We start from the raw sequence: 19,650 nt of genomic DNA on the forward strand, positions 1-19,650 counted from the left end.
AAGGTGGGTACACGCAGCCCAGGAGCTCTGGGTAGGAGGCTCCAGCCAATGTGGGCCCTGCCTCTGGGCTCAGTCCCTTAGCCTTCTCAGGCCTCCCTTTCTTAAAGGCCCCCTCCCGCGATTGCGGAAGACAACCCTCCCTGTGCCGTGCTGCCAATCACTGTCCATGGCCCTCCCACTTGTGTGGGAGATGGCTCCATGACAGCCTACAGACATTCTTCCTGGGGGACTCCTGCAAGGGGCAGGTGGGGTGTCTCTGGGGTCTGCGTTCCTGTCACAGAACCATGGTGGAAGAGATGAGGGCTCTCTCCCCATCTCTAGCTCTCCTGCTGAGCTGTCCTCTCTAGCTTTACTGCCCACACCCCAACCCCGGAAGTTACCAGAAGCAAATGGTTCTGTTTTAAACACTTTATTTATAAAAAAGTACATTTTTTTTCCTCAGTACATTTTTCAACCCATCATTTTTTTTATACAAGTAAAAGGGGGTGAGGCAAATACCCCTTGGGTCAGAACCAGGAGAATCTGCTGGGCCGTTCCCAGGACCAAAAGACGAAAACAGTGACGAAGAAACTGAAGCAAAGGAAGCAAATCACACTCAGAGGTGAGGGTGGCAGCTTCTCCTGGATTTTGTTTCCATTTGTACAAAAAAAGAAAACCTTTTTTTTTTTTTTTTTCCTTTTGTGGCCAACAAGCCCATTCCTCACAGCAGGGGTCAGAAGAGCAGCAGCAGCAGAGGCCAGAGCCTCACCTCCTGGACCTCCCTGGCCCAGAGTGGCTCGGCCCACCTGCCCCTCACTAGGAGAGGGTTTCTGTTGGCAGTCAGGCTTTGGGAGTCTCCATTTGGACCCCCAGAGGCCTAGGAGCACCCACCTCCTCCCAGGAGAGGGAATACGAGTCTGCTGGGCTTGGTTGGGTGAGCTGCCCATATCCAGCTGACATGAGTCCCTATTTTTCTGCCTTGAGGACAGCAGAAAAGTTATTGCACCAGTGACTGGGGCACATGCCCAGGACCAGAGCCCCTGTGGGGCTCTCTTATGGCCTGAGCACTGGGAAGTCATTGTTTCTCCTTAAGGGCTTCCAGCAGCTTCTGCCCATTCCTCTGTTGCATCTGTGCTGAGTGCTCATCTGGCCACGTGCGTATCTGTGCGTGCATGCACAAACACCTGTGCTTGGGTCTGTGGGAGGTGTGTGTGCCTTCCACGTGCATGCATGCTGGGCCTGAGGTGGCTGCGCTTACAGGCCTGGGGTCACCTATTCTGTGCTGCTGCTTTTCAGATCCTTCTGGTAAAAGGGAACTCAGATAGTTGTTGCACATTAGAACAAATACCAAAATCTGTAAGAAAACGGGTAGAGGGGCAGTGGGGTGGGGGTAAGGACAGAGAGGGCAACAAGAGGCAGGATGACAACCAGGGAGGCCTTGGCACAATTAATACCAAGTTTATTTTATTTCTGGCAAAGCAGAAGCTCAGATCATGCTGGGGACATGAAGGAGAAGCAAAATGTCCTCATCTCTCTGCTGGGCCGGATCTCCCTTTGCCAGATGGCTGTGTCTGCAGCCCAGCAGCAGTGCCCACTGTCCCACAAACAGGGGGCACAGAAAACCCCATCTCCCTAGTCTGAGTGCCAGCCCCTGCCTCATGCCTATGCTTAGCCCAATATAGCAGCAGCCCTGATGGGCGTGCTGAGGCTGGACTCCGCGACTGTGCCGCATGGACCCCATAATTTGTGCTTTGCTTGGGGGAAAGACGTGGAGGTGTCTCAAGGGGGACTCAGTGCTTTGTCTGGGCCTGGAGCCTCCTCAGTCCATCACAGAATGAGGAACAGGGTGGCAGTGTAGGGCAAGGGAGATGAGGACAACAAATCCTTTCAGTCTCATGATTTCATGAGGACAGGGGCTGCCTCTGTTAGGCTGGGCCCTGGGTTGGTCTCCTGCCTGGGGAGAAGGGGCCCAAGCAGAGGGGCTGGAGTGGCATGAAGAGGGATGGGGCAGTGATGTAGCATGGGAAAGTCCCCTGCCCTAGGGGACACTAATACTGCTGGGAGAAGCAGCCCAGCTCCTCCTCTCCATCTGCCCTGTGGCTAGAAAGACCCCAGAATTTTCTCCCCCAACTCCACTCCATGCAGTGCCCCCAATGCCAAGAAGGGAGAGCCGCCCCAGGGCTGGCATGGCTTCAGACTTCTGCTACGTGGCTACTGGGCGGCCTGGGCTGGGGCTGGGGCTGGGGCAGTGAGGGCTGGTGAGGGTGGCCCAGCTGGTGGGCCCAGGGTTGCCAGGGCAGAGATAGAGCTTTGCCTGGGGGTTTGATAGCAGCACCAGGGGGAGTAGGGTAGGGACTGGGGGCTCCCTTAGGAAGCCTATGGCAGGGTGGGTCAGTGCCCGTGGGGCACAGAGTGGTCTGCCTCCCCTCCCCAATAATATTTGCCATCCCACAGAGCATGATACCCTGGGCTGAGGAAGCTGAGATCCTGAGGGGCAGGCCTGGGAGCCCTTGGAGCCCAGCTGTCCTATTCCAGGGCCTTTCCCATGGGCATGCCCATCTAGAGTGCCGGGGAGTCTGGGGAGCAGATGGAGGAACTGAGGCACTTTGAGCTGGGAGACAGAAAGGACCGGGACGGGCCTTCTTCCACCGCACACATGGGACAGCTGGTCCTGGATGGTCAAGAGGAACCCAGAGTCCCATTCCAGAGGGAATCGGCAAAGACAGGCTTCTCCGCAGTCTTCCCCTCAGCCCAAAACAGGCAAAGGGAAGCTGAGCAGGGAACAAAGTGGGTGAGCAGTAGGTTTCCTGGCTGCCCACTCACTTTGTACTTTCTGCGAGGCCTGCGACATTGACGTTGGCCTTTGTGAGTGAGGGGTTAGCTGTCCTCCTATCAGACCGTGTTTGCAGAGCTTCTCTGGCATGGCTTCTTTCTCTTTCCCACGTAAATACTTCTTCGCCTCTAACTCCTGGAGGGAATTCCCTTCTGGGATTTCAGTCCTGACTTTCCAAGAGAATCAAGTGTTGCTAGCACTTGCTAGATAAGGGAGAAATCTGAGAAAGTTGCATGCTGTTAAGGAAAGGTAGGGGTCAGCCTGAAACCCTAGAGTGGTAGCATCAGAGAAGACTCCTCCTAGCTGCCCTGGAAGCCTCTACAGGCTGCTCCTACCTTTAGCTGGGAAGAGGAAAGAGGTATGGGGGACAGGCCTTGGGCAGTGTCCAGCCTGGGTAGGGCGTGTGAACCCTGGGGGACAGCAGGGGTAGACTGGTGGCGTGTGTACATGTAAGTATGTGCATGTGTTGGCAGAGGCATATAGGAAGTGTGGGCAGAGTTCACCTGGGGCCCCCCAGTATGTGGGGAGTAGATCAGGGGTAAAAGGAGGGATGCACCAGAGTTGGGTCAACTCCACTCTGTAGGCCAACGAGGAAAAAAAATGTAAAACCACCCTACCAGGAAAACACACTGCCCCAAGGCCCAGGTAGGGACCTTGACTTGATCCACTTAACTAACAAACAAGGCTCCCCTGGGTGCCTTGGAGAAGCCACCCCCACCTGGCTACCTCTGGGGTGTACCGGCTGTCTAGTCCAGGAGTCAGCCTAAGGTGGGGGTGTTGGCTTCCCTCTCCATGGGAGGAGGAGCAGCATTGGGGGGCGGGGCTGGGGCTCTCTCTACATTTTGGAGCCCCTTTAGCCCTCCACTCCCAATGAAGAAAATACAAACAAATTCCAGTGTTGGGGGGCGGGGGAGGGCTGGCTCCCCAAACCCTGGAGGGATGCCCAGGTACACAAGACAAGAACAGGGCTCCCTATACATAGGGCAGTGGGTGGGGTTGTTAAAGGAAAGATACAGCAACACCAAGCCACAGTCGAACACAACACCATGGGGAAGGGCCGGGAGAGGGAGGAAATTAAAACAAAGCCAGGTCGGCTCTGCCCTGGGCTCCCCTGGCTCCCCAGGAGTTTGGGGCTGGCTTTGGGCAGCTGGGCGAGTCTCTGTCGGGCTCCTGGAGGAGTGGGTGTTGGGGGCGGACAGGGGGCGTGCGGAGAGGGGCTGGGGAGAGGTGGGCACAGACAGAGCTCCAGAAGGGGACTACACGTACCACTCCTTCTTGGAAATGAAAGACCCGTCGTTCTGAGAAACCATGTTCTCAGCCAAGTCCAGCTGCTCAGGGTCGTACTGGTAGCCCAGAGTCCGGTCCCCATAGCCGTCCTGACGGGCCTCGGCCTCATCTACGGTGAAGTAGGGCCGCTTGGCCTCCTCGTCGTATTTGGGGTGCACGCCGCCCACCTTGCGCTCACCCCCTCCACCGCCCTCCTCCTCCTCCTCCTCCTCGTAGCTGCTCCCGCCCAGCGGGCCGGCCTTCTTCTCATCGTCCGAGTCATCCGGGTACTGCAGGTTCTGCGCCATGGGCGGGTGGTGCTGGGGGATGCCCGCCTTGCTGTAGCCATTGCCGTACACGTGCTTCTTGGTGCTGTAGTCACCCTTGAAGGTGTGCCGGCGCCGGCGCAGGGCCACCACGATCCCGCCGACCACAATCAGCACCAGCAGGACGCTCCCCGCCACGCCCCCAATGATGGCCGTGGGCACCGGCCCGGCGCGCCGCCCATGCTCGGGAGGAGATGGGGTGTAGGGGAATTCTGGGTGAGGAAAAGAGACGGAGGGGACAGAGTCAGCTTCTGCTTCTCGGGAGACAGTAGGGGTGGGTAGGGAGGCTGGGGAGGGAAAGGCTAGGAAGTAGGCCCAAGGCCCAGGACAGGATGTTCACACCCTAGGTCTGAGCAGCTCCAGCTCTAGAGGCCCTTTGGTCCCCGCCCCTCCTGGAGCCCAACTGTACCACAGCTGGAGCGAGACAGGCGAGAGGAGAAGGAGGCAGCAGAGCAGCACCCACGCCTTCCATCCTGACCATCAGCAGCAGGCTCCACTCCCTTATGCCATGCAGAGGCACACAGGCAGCGCCACCCTTGGCAGGTATCCACTAGATGCCATTCACTGCCATAACCTCTGAGGTAGGTATGCCATTCATTTCCACTCAGTTCATGAGGAGATGAGGCTCAGGGAAGTTAAAACTTGCCCCAGGCCACCCAGGAAACGATACAATCTTGCTTCTCTTGCTTGTAAAGCCTGTGCAGAGTCCCCAGTGCCCCTTTGCCTGACACCTGGTGGTCGCCATGCTCCAACACCCTCACCTTGGCTATAGAGACCCAGAGCCCAGAGCAGACTAAGGGTTCTGTGCTTATTTCATCTGCCCCTAGGACACAGGGAAACGAGTTCCTAAGTTTTGGCCTGGTAGGTACTCTGTGAGTGCCAATCAACTGCCAAGGTGCCAGAAACCAGGGCTGCGGCTCTTGGCTGTGGTCTGGCCCTGCAGGGCAAAGTGGGGGCTTGGTGGTGCTGCCAGCTTGGGCTAGAGGCATGAGACACCTAGCATGGCAGGGTGTAGGTGCAGAGTAGGGCCTGGCGGAAGCAGGGAGTAGACACGCGTGTATACCGCGGAGACAAGGGCACGTGAGTAGGCACGTGCATGGAGCCACACACCTATGCCAGGGTAGAGTGTGTGCAGGTGTGTGCACACTGAAGACAGCAGAAACGAAAGGGCGGAAAGGTGGAAAGAGGAAAATGAAGAACTGGCAGGGGGAGAAGTTTCAGTGGGTGACTTCTGTGCCAGTAGGGACAGGACACAGTATTGTTCTACCCTCTTTACAGGGCCTGGGAGGGTGTGGAAGCCAGGCCAGAGGCCAGAGGTCCTAGGGTGAGGCTCATGGAGGTGGTTCCCAGCACCACCACAGGGTGGCACCGGAGACCACGGCTGGGCTTGGTCAGTAGGCACCAGCGTGCAGGCCCAGGGCTAGCCCTGAGGGCTGACCCAGTGCTGCTCTCCCTCCGCTCTTTGGCCAAGGTAAAGTGTCTGTCTGGGCCTCCCTGGTGGCCCCTGGGAGTCTGTTGCTGCCAGCTCACTCCCTGATTCAGCATCACTCACTCCATCGGAATCATGCTCCTCCCATGAGCCCACTCCCTCCTCCTGGGTGGAGCTGGCCCCTGAGAGCCTGTGGGGTGCTGTCGGCAGCAGGGAGGAGTGGGGCAGAGATTCCGAATGAGCAAAGGCCTTCCTGCTGCTCAGGCTGGAAGGGCTAACAAAAACACAGGGGCCCAAAGAAGGGGAGGCCATTTGCCCAAGGTCACGTGCTGGAACTGGGGCCACCCAGATACTCCTGTGCCTGGAGCTGGAGGAGACGACTGAGGACTGAGCCTTGAGGACTTAGCACCCTATTTGTCACTACTGTGTCCTTAGGACAGGTCACTGAGGAGCTGCCCCACAAATATTTACTGAATATCTGCCCCAATTGTCTTTATCCAGAACAGTCTCCTGGAACCTCTGGCTTCTCCTGGCTTACCAGGTCCCAGCTGTTACTGACCTTAGAAGGGCTCCATACCTAACTCCACATAAGATGGGAACAGCCATCTTAAGTTTCCCCGGGGGCAATGGGGTGGGGGCAGGAGGCCCTCACTTCATCTGTACTTTCACCCTGCCTGTGACCTCTTCACTTCTCAGTAGGTTTGAATGATCTCTTCTTTCCACACCTGCTCTCAGCTCTCAACTCACCATACAATCAGCAAACCCATCCTGAGCATCTGTTGTAGGGTACAAGAGACGGCAGCCTTGCCAGAGAACCAAATGACACGCTTAGAGTGGAGCAGGAAGCTGAAGTCACGGGGATGGACAGTGACGTGGTGCTCAGGAGTGTTGGGGAACCAGGACGCTGTGGTGTGGAGTGAGAAAAGGCGCTTTGGAGAAGGTCAGACTTTGCCTAACCTTAAAGGAAGCCATGCACTTGTAGAGGACAAGAGGACAGGCAAGCCACCTGGATGGAGGGCTTTCTGTTTCTGAAACCTGTGCCTTGCCTGCCAAGACAGGACTCCTTGGTCCTTGGTTTTCCTCTCTGGGTATTCTTTCCACTCCAGCCATCTTACTGCAAACTCTGCCCTTGGACCTTCAGTTCTCACCTGTTTCTTTCCTAGTGACACACCTGGTCTCAGTTTGATAAAGTGACCTTTATCCTCCTGGCTCTTCAAACTGTTTTGGGTACACAGTTCTCACCTACTCCAGGACTTTGTCTCCAAAGGCCTCTTAGCATTTCCCAAACTGGTCCACGAACCCTCACACCATTGGCTTAGGGTCAGCCAAAATATTGGGGCAAATATTTTGGGGGAATTTTGGCTTAGGCAAAGTACCAGAGCCCTTCACCTTCTCACACACGCTGAACTACAAGAGGACATGTGGGATGGAGTGTTTCTCAATTTCTTAGAGTGTGAACCCCAATTCTGTCCCCAGGACTATCTCAGAGGACTAATATTTAGAGGTGCACTACTACATGCTCCTTTGAAATTCTCATCACCAACTCAAAACCCATCTGTTCCAAGGTGGTTCTACATCTTCCCTCCAAATCCCTTCCATTCAACACATCTCCCTTGAGTCCTCCATTGCCACCATGATTTGTCCATTCTCTCAGCTCGGAATTTCAATCATCTTTGATTCTTCCTTCTCCACCCACTAGGTTAAAATCTGCCATCCAGTTCTGTTGGCTCTTCCTGTTCATCATCTCATCACTCCATGCCAGGATTTTACTGTTGCAGTGCACTCCTGGGTCTCCCACCTCCACTTGGTCTCCTCCCCCTTTACTGGGCAGAGGTTAATTTTCACTGTATAGATGACTGACTGCTTCTTTTCTTGAAGACCAGCAATAACTCCCACACTACCTGGTGGACCTTGCAGTCTGGCCTTCAAAGCTTCCATCATGTGACTTCATCTTGAATTTGACCAGCTTGCCTTCCTTGCAGTTTGCTATGGTTTGAAAAAGTGACCCCCAAAGGCCCATGTATAGAGGCCTGGTTTATGGCTCAAGGTGCTATTGGGTGGTAGTAGAACCTTTAGAGGTGGAGCCCAGTGGAAGGAAGTTAGGTGTGCCCTTGAAGGAGATATTGGGACTCTGGCCCCTTTCTGTCTCTTTTTTTGCTTCCTGGCTGAAGCAAAAAAGAAGCAAGCAACTTCCTCCACCATGCACTGCCACCATGATGTGCTTTCTTGCACAGGCCCAAAAAGCAACAGACCAACTGACCACAGATTGAAACCTCTGAAATTGTGAGCCAAAATAAACTGTTTTCTTTTTACATTACTTCAGGTATTTTGTTATAGTAACAGAAAACTGATCTATACACTGTCCTTGCTATCCAAGTGGTTTCCTTATTGTAAGTCTTTGATTGTGCTGTGCACCCTGCCAAGAATGCTGATCCTTGTCCCCCTTCCCACCAACTGAAGTCCCTTAGTCTGTTCTTCATGCAGCCTTCTCATACTTAACTCTTCTCTGTAGAATTCTTATGTACTAATGATCTGCACCTCTCATTCTGGCTTACACAATTGCTAATCCCATTCCATTAATCACAAATTAATGTATGATTGCAAGTAATTGCAAAGTAGGATTAGCCACCATTGGCTCTAGTCCTGCCAGTTTTCAAAGGACTAAAGCTCTTCTCTTCCACAGGACCTCAACAGGAAGCAGTGACCTCATAGTTTGGATTGATGCACTTTAGTGTGTTGTGGTTGAGTAGAACTCTAGTTACCTTTGTGCTTCTTTTGACAGCAGAGACCCAGTGAAAAAATAAAGCTCTCTGACATTTTACTCAACTAGACTGGATTTTGTGACCCCACTAATCAGTGTGGAAGGGTTTACCATTTTATCTGTTTCATGAGCGTGGTTGGTGTCCCAAAGGAATTTGTAAATTATAATCTGAATAAATCTAGAACCTGATCACCTCTTACTATCCCCATCATGACTACCCCAATCCAGGACACCATCATCTCTCACTTGGATTATTTATTGCAACAGCCACCTCGCTGCTCTCCAGATTCCACCTTTTCCTTCTGCAGACTATTTTCAACACAGCAGCCAGAGAGATCCTGTTAAGGTGTAAATTACATCACACCACTTTTCCACCAAGAACCCTCCAATGGCTTTCCCTGTTTCACTAACAATAAGCCCAAATTTGCAGAGCCTAGAATGTTCTCCATGACCTGTGCTCTGCCCCCACCTCTGATGCCATCTCTTCTTGCTTTCTTGCAGGCTTGTTCCATTCCAGGCACACTCAGTACCAGGACCTTTGCACTGGCTGCTCCACACCCTGGAGGACCCTGAAGGGCTCTTCCCCAGGGACCCTGTGGTTCGCTCCATCATCAAAGGTTGCCTTCCTTGACTACCCTATTTAAAATTGCAGAGTATGAGGCCCCCACCCCCCAGTTCTTGTGATCCACCTTACTCTGTTCTTTTTTCCATTTCACCTTCAAAATTGCTGCATAAACTCTGCAAGGACAGGGACTTGGTCTGTTTTGCTCATCGATGTATCCCAAGTGCCTAGATTGCCTGGCACATGGATGGAGTTTAAGAAATATTTGTTGAATGAAAAAATGAATTCTCTTATGGCAAGACTGTGTCTTAGAGGAGAGCTAGCTTTGGGTGAGCAAGCATTCCGAAGACACTCAGATCAGGCATGGGTAGGTACACTGGGGACCTCGTTTCACTAGAGTAGGGAACAGGAAGAGTGGACCAAGGGTTTGGGGTCAGATTGTATCAAATTTCTTTCCCTTCCAGGCACTCTGCTTAGCTTTTTCTCTTTTTGTTCCCTCCTAAATGCTTAGGAAGTTTACTATGCCTGGGTGTTCCAAAGGGAACTCTGGTTATTTTGGCTACTATAGGGTCAGGCCTAGGTAGAGGCAGAACAATGGCTAAGATAAGATGAGCTTATAGAATTGCAGACCTTAGAGAAAAGTTGCCAAGCAGAGGGGACAGAAGAAAGGAGTAGGTGTGGAGACCTAATTCATGTGCAGGCAGAGGGGGCTTTTGGTGTGGAATGGAGCATCCTTCCCCTCCCCCTCCCCCTCTATCCCTCCAGCTGTCACATTCAGCCAGTAGTTCCTGTCTCTGTGCCAGGAGCAGAGCTGCAAGGGCCGCAGCTGGGAGGAGAGAGAAGAGCCGGGCAGTGGGGTCATTTGCGCTTGCTGGCGGGGGCCCAGCCGGGCTCCCTAACATCCTTTTATAGAGTGGGCAGTTGTCCCTGTTCCCGAAGGGTTGCAGGCTACCCGCTGGGATCCCAGGCTGGCTGGAACCGTAGGGCAATGGGGCTCTTCATTTCTTTGTGGCCCTGGTTCCCTGTGAGGTGGGTGGACTGGTGTGGGGGGACTCTGGATAAATCTGAGGTGGATTGGGGTTAGGGCTTAAAGTCTGGATCTGAATATTTGGGCTTGTTTCCAAAGCTGATGCCTGATGCTTCCTCAGGCAGGAAATGCTCAGGCATCAGATTAGGTCAGGAAGCTGTGAGAACTACACCTCCCAGCATGCAGTGCAGCAGGGAGAGGAGGAAGGCCTGGGGTCACTCTCTGGGAAACCCTGCTGTCCTCCTGCAGCTGCAGCAGCTGTGCATTGTGTCAGACCATCAGGCAGGGCCTCAGCAAGCTGGAGGAGGACCGGATCCTCCCAGAGGTACGGACACAGCTGTGTTCTCAGACTCCCAGACACACCGCCATTTGCCGGCTTAGAGAGAGGCACGTTTACCCACAGCACAGTCATGAGCTCCCATTTGCACACTCAGCATGCAGACAGTGGCTCGCCTGCCTACACTGGCTCCCATTTACACACTCACAGAAGCACACACCCATACCATGCCTAGGCATGCACACCTGCAGGCTCACACCCTCCCCCGCACCCCCATCCCAGCTGGACAGTTCTTGGAGGCTTAACACCCTTGGTCGCAAGAACCCCTGGCCAGATGGGGAGACCTGTTACTGAGCCCTCAAGGGATGAGTCCTGACTGCACTAGAAATGAGAGTCGGGACAGACATCCTACACCCTCTTGTCCTCCCCGCCCTGCTCACGGGCTGGGTCCCTGCCAGAGAGGCCTGCATGCTTTCTTTCTAACACCCTCAGAGATAGATACTGCTCCACTTGGTCATTTTAGTTGGATCAAGGTCATACCTGGGACCCCCTTCCTGCCCTTAGTGTTACCCCTTGAGGAAGAAGCTAGGGAGCTCCCTCCCTTGTGTGGCTATTGGGCCAGCCCCATGAAATTTGCTTCTCAGTATAAGGGTCTATGAAATGGGCTTCTGTGAGGGTCCCACATGCCATGGAAACACCAACAAATTCCACCGGGTTCCTCTCCTTGATTTTCTTATTCCCACAGCCACAGCCTGGGCCTATTGCTTTGCCTCAGGGAGTTACTCTGACAGCCCCTCAGTGGTGTCCAGTGTGACACGCAGCCTCCTGAATACGCAGTCTAACCCACATGCTGGCCTCGCTGCTTCCCTGCTAAGCCCTTCAGAGGCTCCCTGTGGCCTTGCTCCTAACCCTGCCCATGCGGGCGCTCTAGCCCTTGGCTTCCCGCGGCTCCCATACCCAGCTCCCTAACCCCTGCCTCCGCCGCTCCCTCTTCTGCATGTCTGCACATGTGCGTCTCTCGGTGCATCCCCTGCAGCTCGCGTCCCCAGCTTTGCCCCGGCTGCTTTCATTCCTGTCTCCAGATGCGCCCAGGGCAAAGCTATTACCCAAACGGATGGCCAGAATAAAAAATTAAATTTCCACTTATCCCTCTCACTCATGCATTCCCTCCAGACCAGTGGGGCTTGGAGCACGGGGCATGGCTGTGTCCCATGGGACTGCCCCCTGGAGAATGTGACGGCTACTAGCCAATGTGAGATGAAGGATGGTGAGTTCTGTTTCTACTCAGGAACTGCCCAAGAGCACGAGAATCAACAGCCCCAAAGAGGCTCAGGCACCTAGCTGGTTCTTCCAGAGGTGGCCCAAGAACCCTCCCTGGGGAGGGCCAGCCCACAGTTCATGGCCCATCAGCGATCCCGTAAGTGCTTCTCTAGCTTCCGTCCAACGCGGCTGTCAACAATAGAGTCATGTGGTGTCCCTCTTCCAGCTGGAGCCCTGGGTGGCCCTGGCCCATCTGCCCTCCAACCTACACTAGCATGATGTGGGTGCAGGCAAATAGCACATGCTGCCACCTCGGTGGGACCATGGAACCCAGCAGGTTAGGACAGCAGCTCATGTGTCACAGTGGGTTTCTCTTCTCCCTCCCTTCCCGAGTCCCTGAACTCAGTTACCCTGCTTCCTCCCGGGCGTTGGGAGAAGGGAGGCTGTGACTCCAGTCCACGCTGCCTCTGGGGCTGGACATACTACTTGGCTCACAGGGCCTCTGTCTGGCCCTCTCATGGTGGGCAGTAAGGTCAGTGGGAGGACATTGCTCTTGGGTTTCTTGGCTTCCTCCTGATTTCCCAATCAGCAGTCTCCCCAGAGAGCCTGGCTGATGGAAGGGGATGTGGTAGCACTGGCAGGCCACCATCAGGGGACTATGCAGGGAGCACTGCATGGTCATAAGAAGTCCGAGATAAACACGACCATCTCTGCATTATAAATCAGGAAGCTAAGGCTCAGAGAGGCGAAAAATTTCCTGAAGACCATACAGCCAGAAAGAGCCAGCATGTGCACACACTTGGTCCAGGTCTGTGCTGTCTCATATGATGCTTCCTCCCTGAGCACTGGTCACATCCCTAGGAGCGTTCCTCATAGAAAGTGGCACTGCCCTTCCTCATCTGTCCCTACAGCCTTAGGGCTAGAGCCTGGGTCCCTTTGAGGCTCTGAGCTTGGCTCATACTTACTTCAGGAGGGAGAAGAGTGTGACTCTGATCTTCCCTTCTGCATGCCAATTTGTGGGAGCCCCCAAACCCTAGCTTGGTTGGGTTGGGGGCTAACTCAGCCTTTCCCAAGCTCCAACCCTGACACTTCTACTCCTGTAAACAGTCCAGAACCAGAGGAAGGGAGTGGCTCCCAGTTGAGAGGTGACAGAACAGCTCAAGGACAGTTGGGTGCAACACCTGGATAGTTTTGGGCTCCTCTTTCTCGAATTACTCACCGCCGGGGCCTCTGACTCCTGAGACAGGCTCAGAGCCAATGAATCCTCAGAGTTTGCCCAAGTCCTGTACCTGGAACTCAAGAAACTGCCCAGTTTCCTGAGAGCCCGAGGTCATTTTCTGCACATGTTACTTCCTGTCTTCCTTGGCAGCAGCATGCTGCTGCTTCCTGTTCTAGGAGGTTCTTTCTATCACTTTCTCACCCTCCAACTAGCTCAGGTTCAGGGTTAAAGACACTCTCGTGAAGTTGGATGGCAATTTACTCCTCTATTGCCTTGTTTTGATGCTTCCATTAAACACAGTGATAATGACAGAGGTCATGATAATAATCACAGAGCACTGGTTATGTATCCACAGACTGATCTCTGCTAGGTTACATGACCTATGCCACCTGTAATTCCGACAGCAGCTTTCCTTCCAGGCAGGTCCCATTATCCCATTACACAGATGAGGCTTGTTCAGGGGCATGTCCCACGTGCAGTCTATCCCCAGAACATCTAGCCCTTGTTGTCCCTTCCCTGAGAGGGAAGATGGCTGATCCACCTCATCTGTGTTGACAAAGATCCGGGGAATCAGCAATTCAATCGCAGGACACACACTGCCCTGGCTTTGGATTATACCCTCCAGTCTTCCCACTTGAGGTAGGCCTCTCCAGGTGGCAACATACACGTTTCCCCAACTGCAAGGACAGAGCTAGAGGGGATGGGCTCCACCAAACACCTGCCGCACCACGCCAGCATTCACGGTGTGCTTTGCTGGCAAATCCATGGGCAGGACCCCCTTCCTTGCCCCCGTGCCCCCAAATAGCACTGCTGCAAGCAATACTTTTTTCCTCCCTTTTGGAGCCTCTGTTCTCCACACAGCCTTAAATAAAGCAAAGAGAAAAGGAAAGCAAGACCAACAGCCAAAGCTCTGGGAGAACCAGAGAAGCAGGAAAAGGAGACACAAACTCCATGTAATGACATAACCCAAAGGTGGGGGGCACAGGTAGTGGAGGATCCCAAGGGAGGGGCAAGGCAGGGGAGGGGGCAACTTCCTACCTGTAATATTGACCTCCACCTGGCCTGAGCGTGTGCCAATGGGGTTAGTGGCCTCACAGATGTAGGTCCCTGCCAGGCTATAGTTGATGGGTCCCCTGAAGAAGAGTGTTCTGTTCTGGGCTTCCACGCCCTTAGGGAGAGAGCCATTTAGCCTGTGGGAATTGGAAGACATGGCACAGGGTTAGGGCTCTCCAGCCCCAAGAAGCTGCCCTTGGGTCTGCCTCTTGGCTGCAAGCTCACCTGCTCTTTGCTAAATGCATGTGATAGGGTCTGTCTTGGAAGGAGGAAAACAAACAAACAAACAAACAAAAACCAAAAAAACCCCACAACAATAATCTCTGGCATTTGGCAGTTTTATATCATTCAGTGTTTCCTATTTTCTCATTGCACTGAAATGTACATAGAACAGATGGGCACCTGCCCCACTTAAGAGATGAAATCTCAGGTTCAAGGTCAAGGAAACAGCCAGAAGTGGCAGAATGGAATCTCTAGCCAGGTCTCTGGACTCCTGGAGGGTGTTCTTTCTACTGCTCATAGTTCCTTGGTCTCCTGGGTGGCTGATGAACAGCAGAGATGCCTGGGTCCTGACCCCAATTTCTCCTGAAGTAGAGCCACTGGGGTGAGGGCCTGGTCATCTGCATTTTAAGAAGCTCTTCAGAGAGTGAGATAGGAATTGCTTGTGCTCTTGCTGGGCATGTCACAGGACTTTTTCACGTGTGTTCTTGGAGTTTGCTGAGGGTTGGGACCTTCCTTCCCCTGATCCTGGTCTTAGGGAACTATTAGTTAACCTAGCAGCTCCTCTGTGTATACAGCTATGTTGGTAAGCAGGCTCTGCCCACTCACACCTTCTGGAAAGTAGAGGATAACAGGTAGGGCATGCCAGGGCCCTCTGCTTCCTGGAGAATGGGTAGAGACTCATTCTGAGCCCTGTCTTGTGGACACCTATGTCAGCCTTCTTGGTTTCCCCCACGCCCCTGTCTTTCTGGGTGTTCCTTCCAGTTCTGTCTGGGAGGCACCTTGGCCCAGGCCATTAGAGTTGGCTGGAGGGGACACAGCCCCTCCAAGGGCTAGGTCCAAAGACCATGAAGCCAAGAATGGGCTAGTGGGACATGGTTGGGTATTCCATGGACTCAAGCATTCTGGGTTAATTGCTGCCTCTACCCCCAAAATCTGGGGGTACAGGAGAAAAAGAATAGGAACAAAGAGACATCTGGGATTTCCAGAATGCCAGCTTCCCTGGGGACACCTTGATTAAAATGAATGCTGGGGCCTGGGTTGGGAGTGACTCAGGCTGAATCACCAAAGGAAAATGACAAAATTTATTTATTAGCGAGAGGAAAGGAAGTAGATTACAGGGGAAGCCCCCTCTGGCAAAATAATTTGTTCAACTGACCCTGGCACTCAAACATGAAGGTGCAGAATGGAATCTGGCAGGGTCATTTGGTGTCACCCTTCTTGCTGAGAAACCTGAGCCCAGACCCTAATTTTTTCCTAGCCTAAGGCTCCTGGAGATCGAGGCCTCCATGATCCTGCGAGGCGTGCTCAAGGCGCCAGCCGGCCCGGCAGCACTTACGTGGTCCAGTGGTACTCAGTGGCTGGGGGATTAGCGTCAGCTCTGCACGTCAGCTTCACATCCATCCGCTGCAGGTACCAGTTGCCATCAAAACCCTCGATGGTCACCTCAGGCTCGTCTGTGGGGTGAGGGATGATGTTTGAAGAGGGTGAGGTGAGGAAAGCAGAACTTAGGGCGAGGGAGCCCCAGAGAAAGGAGGGATGGGAGGAAGGCAATGGGAAGAGCTGGAAGAGGGAGAGGAAGGGTGGGGTCACGGGACCTCAGAGCAGAAATGCAAGGGGAGGAGGAAGGGAAGAGGGAGGAGATGGGAAGACAGCACCTCAGGAAGAGACATGGGGAGGAAGGAGGAGAGGATGAGAGGCAAAGGAGGAGGGAGGGAGGCCGCCCTGGCCCCTGCCCCGGCTCACACTGCACGTTGAGGGTGAGGCTTTCCTTGAAGCGGTCCATGTGGTAGTTGACGATGCAGGCCAGGGACTGCCGGTGGGCTTCCCGGCTGGGCACCAGGCGGTAACGGCTGATGACTGTCACTGTGCCGTTGGGGTTCCGGATCTCCTGGTACTCCGCCTCACCCTTTAGCCGAGTCTCCCAGGACACCACGCTGGGAGGCTTCCCATTGGCTGAGGTGCAGGTGGCCACCAGAACCTTGTCATCCTGCCCTTTCTTCGCTCGAAGCACTGTCTGAGTGCCTTCTATCCAGTTGGTGGGTTTGGCTGCAGGGAACCAGAGGACACTGTGGGGTCAGCCCATTGCCTCACCACAGATGCAGGCCCCCTCCTCCTGCCCTGGGCCTTGTCTTCAGGTCATGCCAGCCAAAGCCCCTCCCAGAACTTCTGGGAAGTTCTTCGGGTCTAATATGTCCTCCCTGCTCTATTCTTGTCCCCTTCTGTTGAGCTTAGGCCTTCTTGGAGTCTTGGCATGCTCGGTGAAGTGGCCCCTTTGACTTGCATTGTGATCACCCACAAACTGGCCCATGGTGGGGCTCCAACCTGAATACTGAGCCTCTTCTTTGCTCCTTCTTTCAACCCCTACGTGAACTGTGGGGCAGCCTGACTAGAAGGGACTGGAAGCACCATCCCTGGAGCACCGTCCCAGGAGGATGTCTGAGGCCGATGAGGCACACCCTGCAGATGGCCAAAACCCCAGGTCACAGCTCTGGACAAGCAAGGAAGGAGGGGCCCAGGCCAGCTTACCCATCACAGTGAGATTGAGCTGGCTCTCACGGTTGCCAGTAGGGAAGGTGGCAAATTCACAGATATAGACACCCTCATCCTCCAGCTCCAGGCGGGAGAGGCGGATGGTGCCATCAGTGTAGGAGGGCCTCAGGAACTCCACGCGCTCACGGTAGGGAGCCAGCACGGAGACACCCATGGCTGGGTTGTAGATGGCCACGTTCTGCTTGGAGCCATTGGTTGCCTTCTGCCATGTGACCTGGGTGATCTTCACATTGGACAGTGGGTTGGCAAAGCTACAGTGCAGTACCACGTCTGTGCCGATGAAGCCGTACATGGAGTCGTTCACCTGCACCACCTGCGTCTGGGCGCCTGTCCGAGGGGATGACAGGAAGTGTCAGTGCCAGGCCGTACCTCCCCCCACACCCACACTGCTCCCTGTGCTCTGGTCTTGTATTTTATAGCAGTCATTAATTTTTAAATTCTTACAATAAAAATATTAATTACTTGTTATAAAAACACGGGGCAATACGGGAAACTCTGGAGAAGAAAATGACAACATCCTATGATCCCACTGTTCAGAAAGAGCACTGATAATATTATGGGATTCATCTTTTTTAACCTCTGCTCTCTCTACGTAACTGTTTTTTTAAAACAAATCTGAACCAGACCGTGTAGATCGTTTCACTCATTGCTTTTTCGCTTGGTGGTATATTGTTAATATCGCTTCACGTAGTAGATGTACGTCCACACCCTCATTTTTTTTTTTTAATATTTTTTGGTTGTAGATGGACACAATACCTTTATTTTATTTATTTATTTTTATGTGGTGCTGAGGATTGAACCCAGTGCCTCACGCATACTAGGCAAGCGTTCTACCACTGAGCCACAACTACAGCCCCCACACCCTCATTTTTGATGAGGGTTGAACAGCCTGCTTCCCAAAGAGAGGAGCTACAAACTGCTTCTCCTTCCTGGATTAGTCCCTCCTCTGATAAATGGGGCAGATAATCCACTCCTCTACCCTACAGGGTTGCTAGGGGAACCAAATGGTATAATGGATGGGAAAGTACGTCAGGGACGAGAGTGAGGGCCTGTGGTGACTGTCATCATGGTCACTGCTATGATCTTCTCCCTCACAGCTGGGTCCCTGTTCCCTGCCTTGGCCAGGCAGAGGGCAAAGGTGCTGCTCAAGGCCAGGTCTCCACTGGCTCCCTGTTGCCTTTACAGTCAAGTCTAAATGCCTTAACTTGGCTTTTGATACCCTTGACACCTGCCTTTTGCCATCTCTCCATTAGCTGGGTTTTCCAGCCATATCCTAAGAATATGGCATGTTTCCAGGTTTCCTTCTCTTCTTTCTTCCAGTTACCCATGCACTATTTCCTGAGTGACCATTTGCCAGCATCTCTTATCAGCACTTGGGTCCTGTTGGTGGGCAATTCAGCCCAGCCACCAAGGTGCATGGAGCCTGCCCATGCAAGTCTAGGCTCTGGTTGGTGTAGTTCCCTCAACCGAGAAGGCCCTTCCGCTTCTCACCTATGGAGAGCAGGTCGAGGCCACTCTCTTTTAGGAACTTCCCTGATCCTCCGAGCTAGAGATAACTGTCTACCTCCAGCTCAGCTCCTTCTGCCTTGGAATGTGGCTCTCTGACTTCTCCACTGGACATGAACACCTCCAGGGCAGGGTCTGTGCCTTTTCTGTATCTCCAGTGCCCAGTCCAACATCTGGCATACAGTAGGTGCTCATAAACATCTGTTGCCAGACTGCACCGGAAGCCAGGAGAATAGAGATTTGCAAGAAGGAGGGAGCCATTGACCGTGTGGCATGAATGAACAAATTCCCTCCAGTCTCCCCACCGACTGTTTCATCCCATCGAGAGTCTTCTGTTTGAACTTCCTTACACCTGAACTCGGCTCTGCTCACTTCACCTGTGGCAGCCATCCCCTGCATTCTAGCTCTATCCAGGCCCACACTCATCCCAAGCCAGTCAAGTCCCCACGACCTGTGTTCTTGCCGCACATCTGTATACTTCGTGTCCTTGTGTCTTCACTCAGTCAATTTGTGCCATTGGTAATACCAATAATGATGGGCCCTGTACTGACCCAGAGGCCGGGGGAAAGCCACAAGGGAGTCTGGGATTCTCAGGAGTGGGAATTGTGACAACTGCTTGCAGCCTCTCCACAATGGAGACATAGGATCAGGGTGGCTCCTCTGAGGGTCCCAAAGCCCACTATCAGGGCAGTAAATTGCTCCCCACTCCTCCCCTCCAGAGGGCATGGATGACTGTGGGATCCCTGGTGCTAGACACACAGCAGGCACTCAAGAAATGCTTGCTGAAGAAATTTCTTTGGTCCCACCAAGCCAGGCCCTTGTCATACTCTGAATTTCCTTGATGTTCCCCCTCTGTACACCTAGTCACATCCATATGGCTCTTCAAGGCACACTGGGGTGTTCCCACCTCTGCCTGCCCCACCTCTCAGGCAGAGGTGCTGCTGCTGGATGGGGTAAAGACTGGCCACTGCCGGGGGGCTGGCTCCAGCTGTCTCTGCCTTTGGCTTCGCACCTTAGGACATTGGCCAGTCACTTCTCCTTTCTGACCTTTCCCCCTCACTGTCTGATGGCAGTCCTGCCCATGCCCCACCCCAGAAGCAGTCCCACAGTGAGGTCAATGGGCCAGACAGTCTAGCTTGCTTGCTGCTGGCCAGCTGGCAAGCCACTGAACCCTCAGTCCTCCCTGACAGGATGAGTGGGTGCTCCGTCCCCTCCCCCAGCCTCCACTCCCCAAGCCTGCTGGAGGCTGCCCAGCTGAGATAATGCGGGTATAATTGGGAAACTTGCACCACACAAAGCAGGAACTGGAAAAGCCAGTTGGGAGGGCTTGGGCCATGGGTGAGAGTGGGGGAAGGGGTGTGAGCATCAGGAGCCACTTTG

The 19,650-nt window shown here is 53.7% G+C and overlaps 1 protein-coding gene across 1 annotated transcript in view; it reads right to left on the minus strand.

Moving 5' to 3' along the window:
* Window positions 1–393: 393 nt before the first annotated feature.
* Window positions 394–19,650, minus strand: part of LOC124959901 (nectin-1) — a 63,140-nt gene continuing 43,883 nt past the window's right edge. The window contains exons 2-6 of the mRNA XM_047518367.1: window positions 16,741–17,091; window positions 15,958–16,260; window positions 15,551–15,668; window positions 13,978–14,129; window positions 394–4,616 (exon numbers count right to left, since the gene is read on the minus strand). Coding sequence (XP_047374323.1) covers window positions 4,069–4,616; window positions 13,978–14,129; window positions 15,551–15,668; window positions 15,958–16,260; window positions 16,741–17,091 — 1,472 coding nt within the window. The 3' untranslated portion in view covers window positions 394–4,068. The remainder of the gene's footprint in view (window positions 4,617–13,977; window positions 14,130–15,550; window positions 15,669–15,957; window positions 16,261–16,740; window positions 17,092–19,650) is intronic.

This window comes from Sciurus carolinensis, chromosome 11 (genome assembly GCF_902686445.1).
Source record: "Sciurus carolinensis chromosome 11, mSciCar1.2, whole genome shotgun sequence".
Taxonomy (NCBI): domain Eukaryota; kingdom Metazoa; phylum Chordata; class Mammalia; order Rodentia; family Sciuridae; genus Sciurus; species Sciurus carolinensis.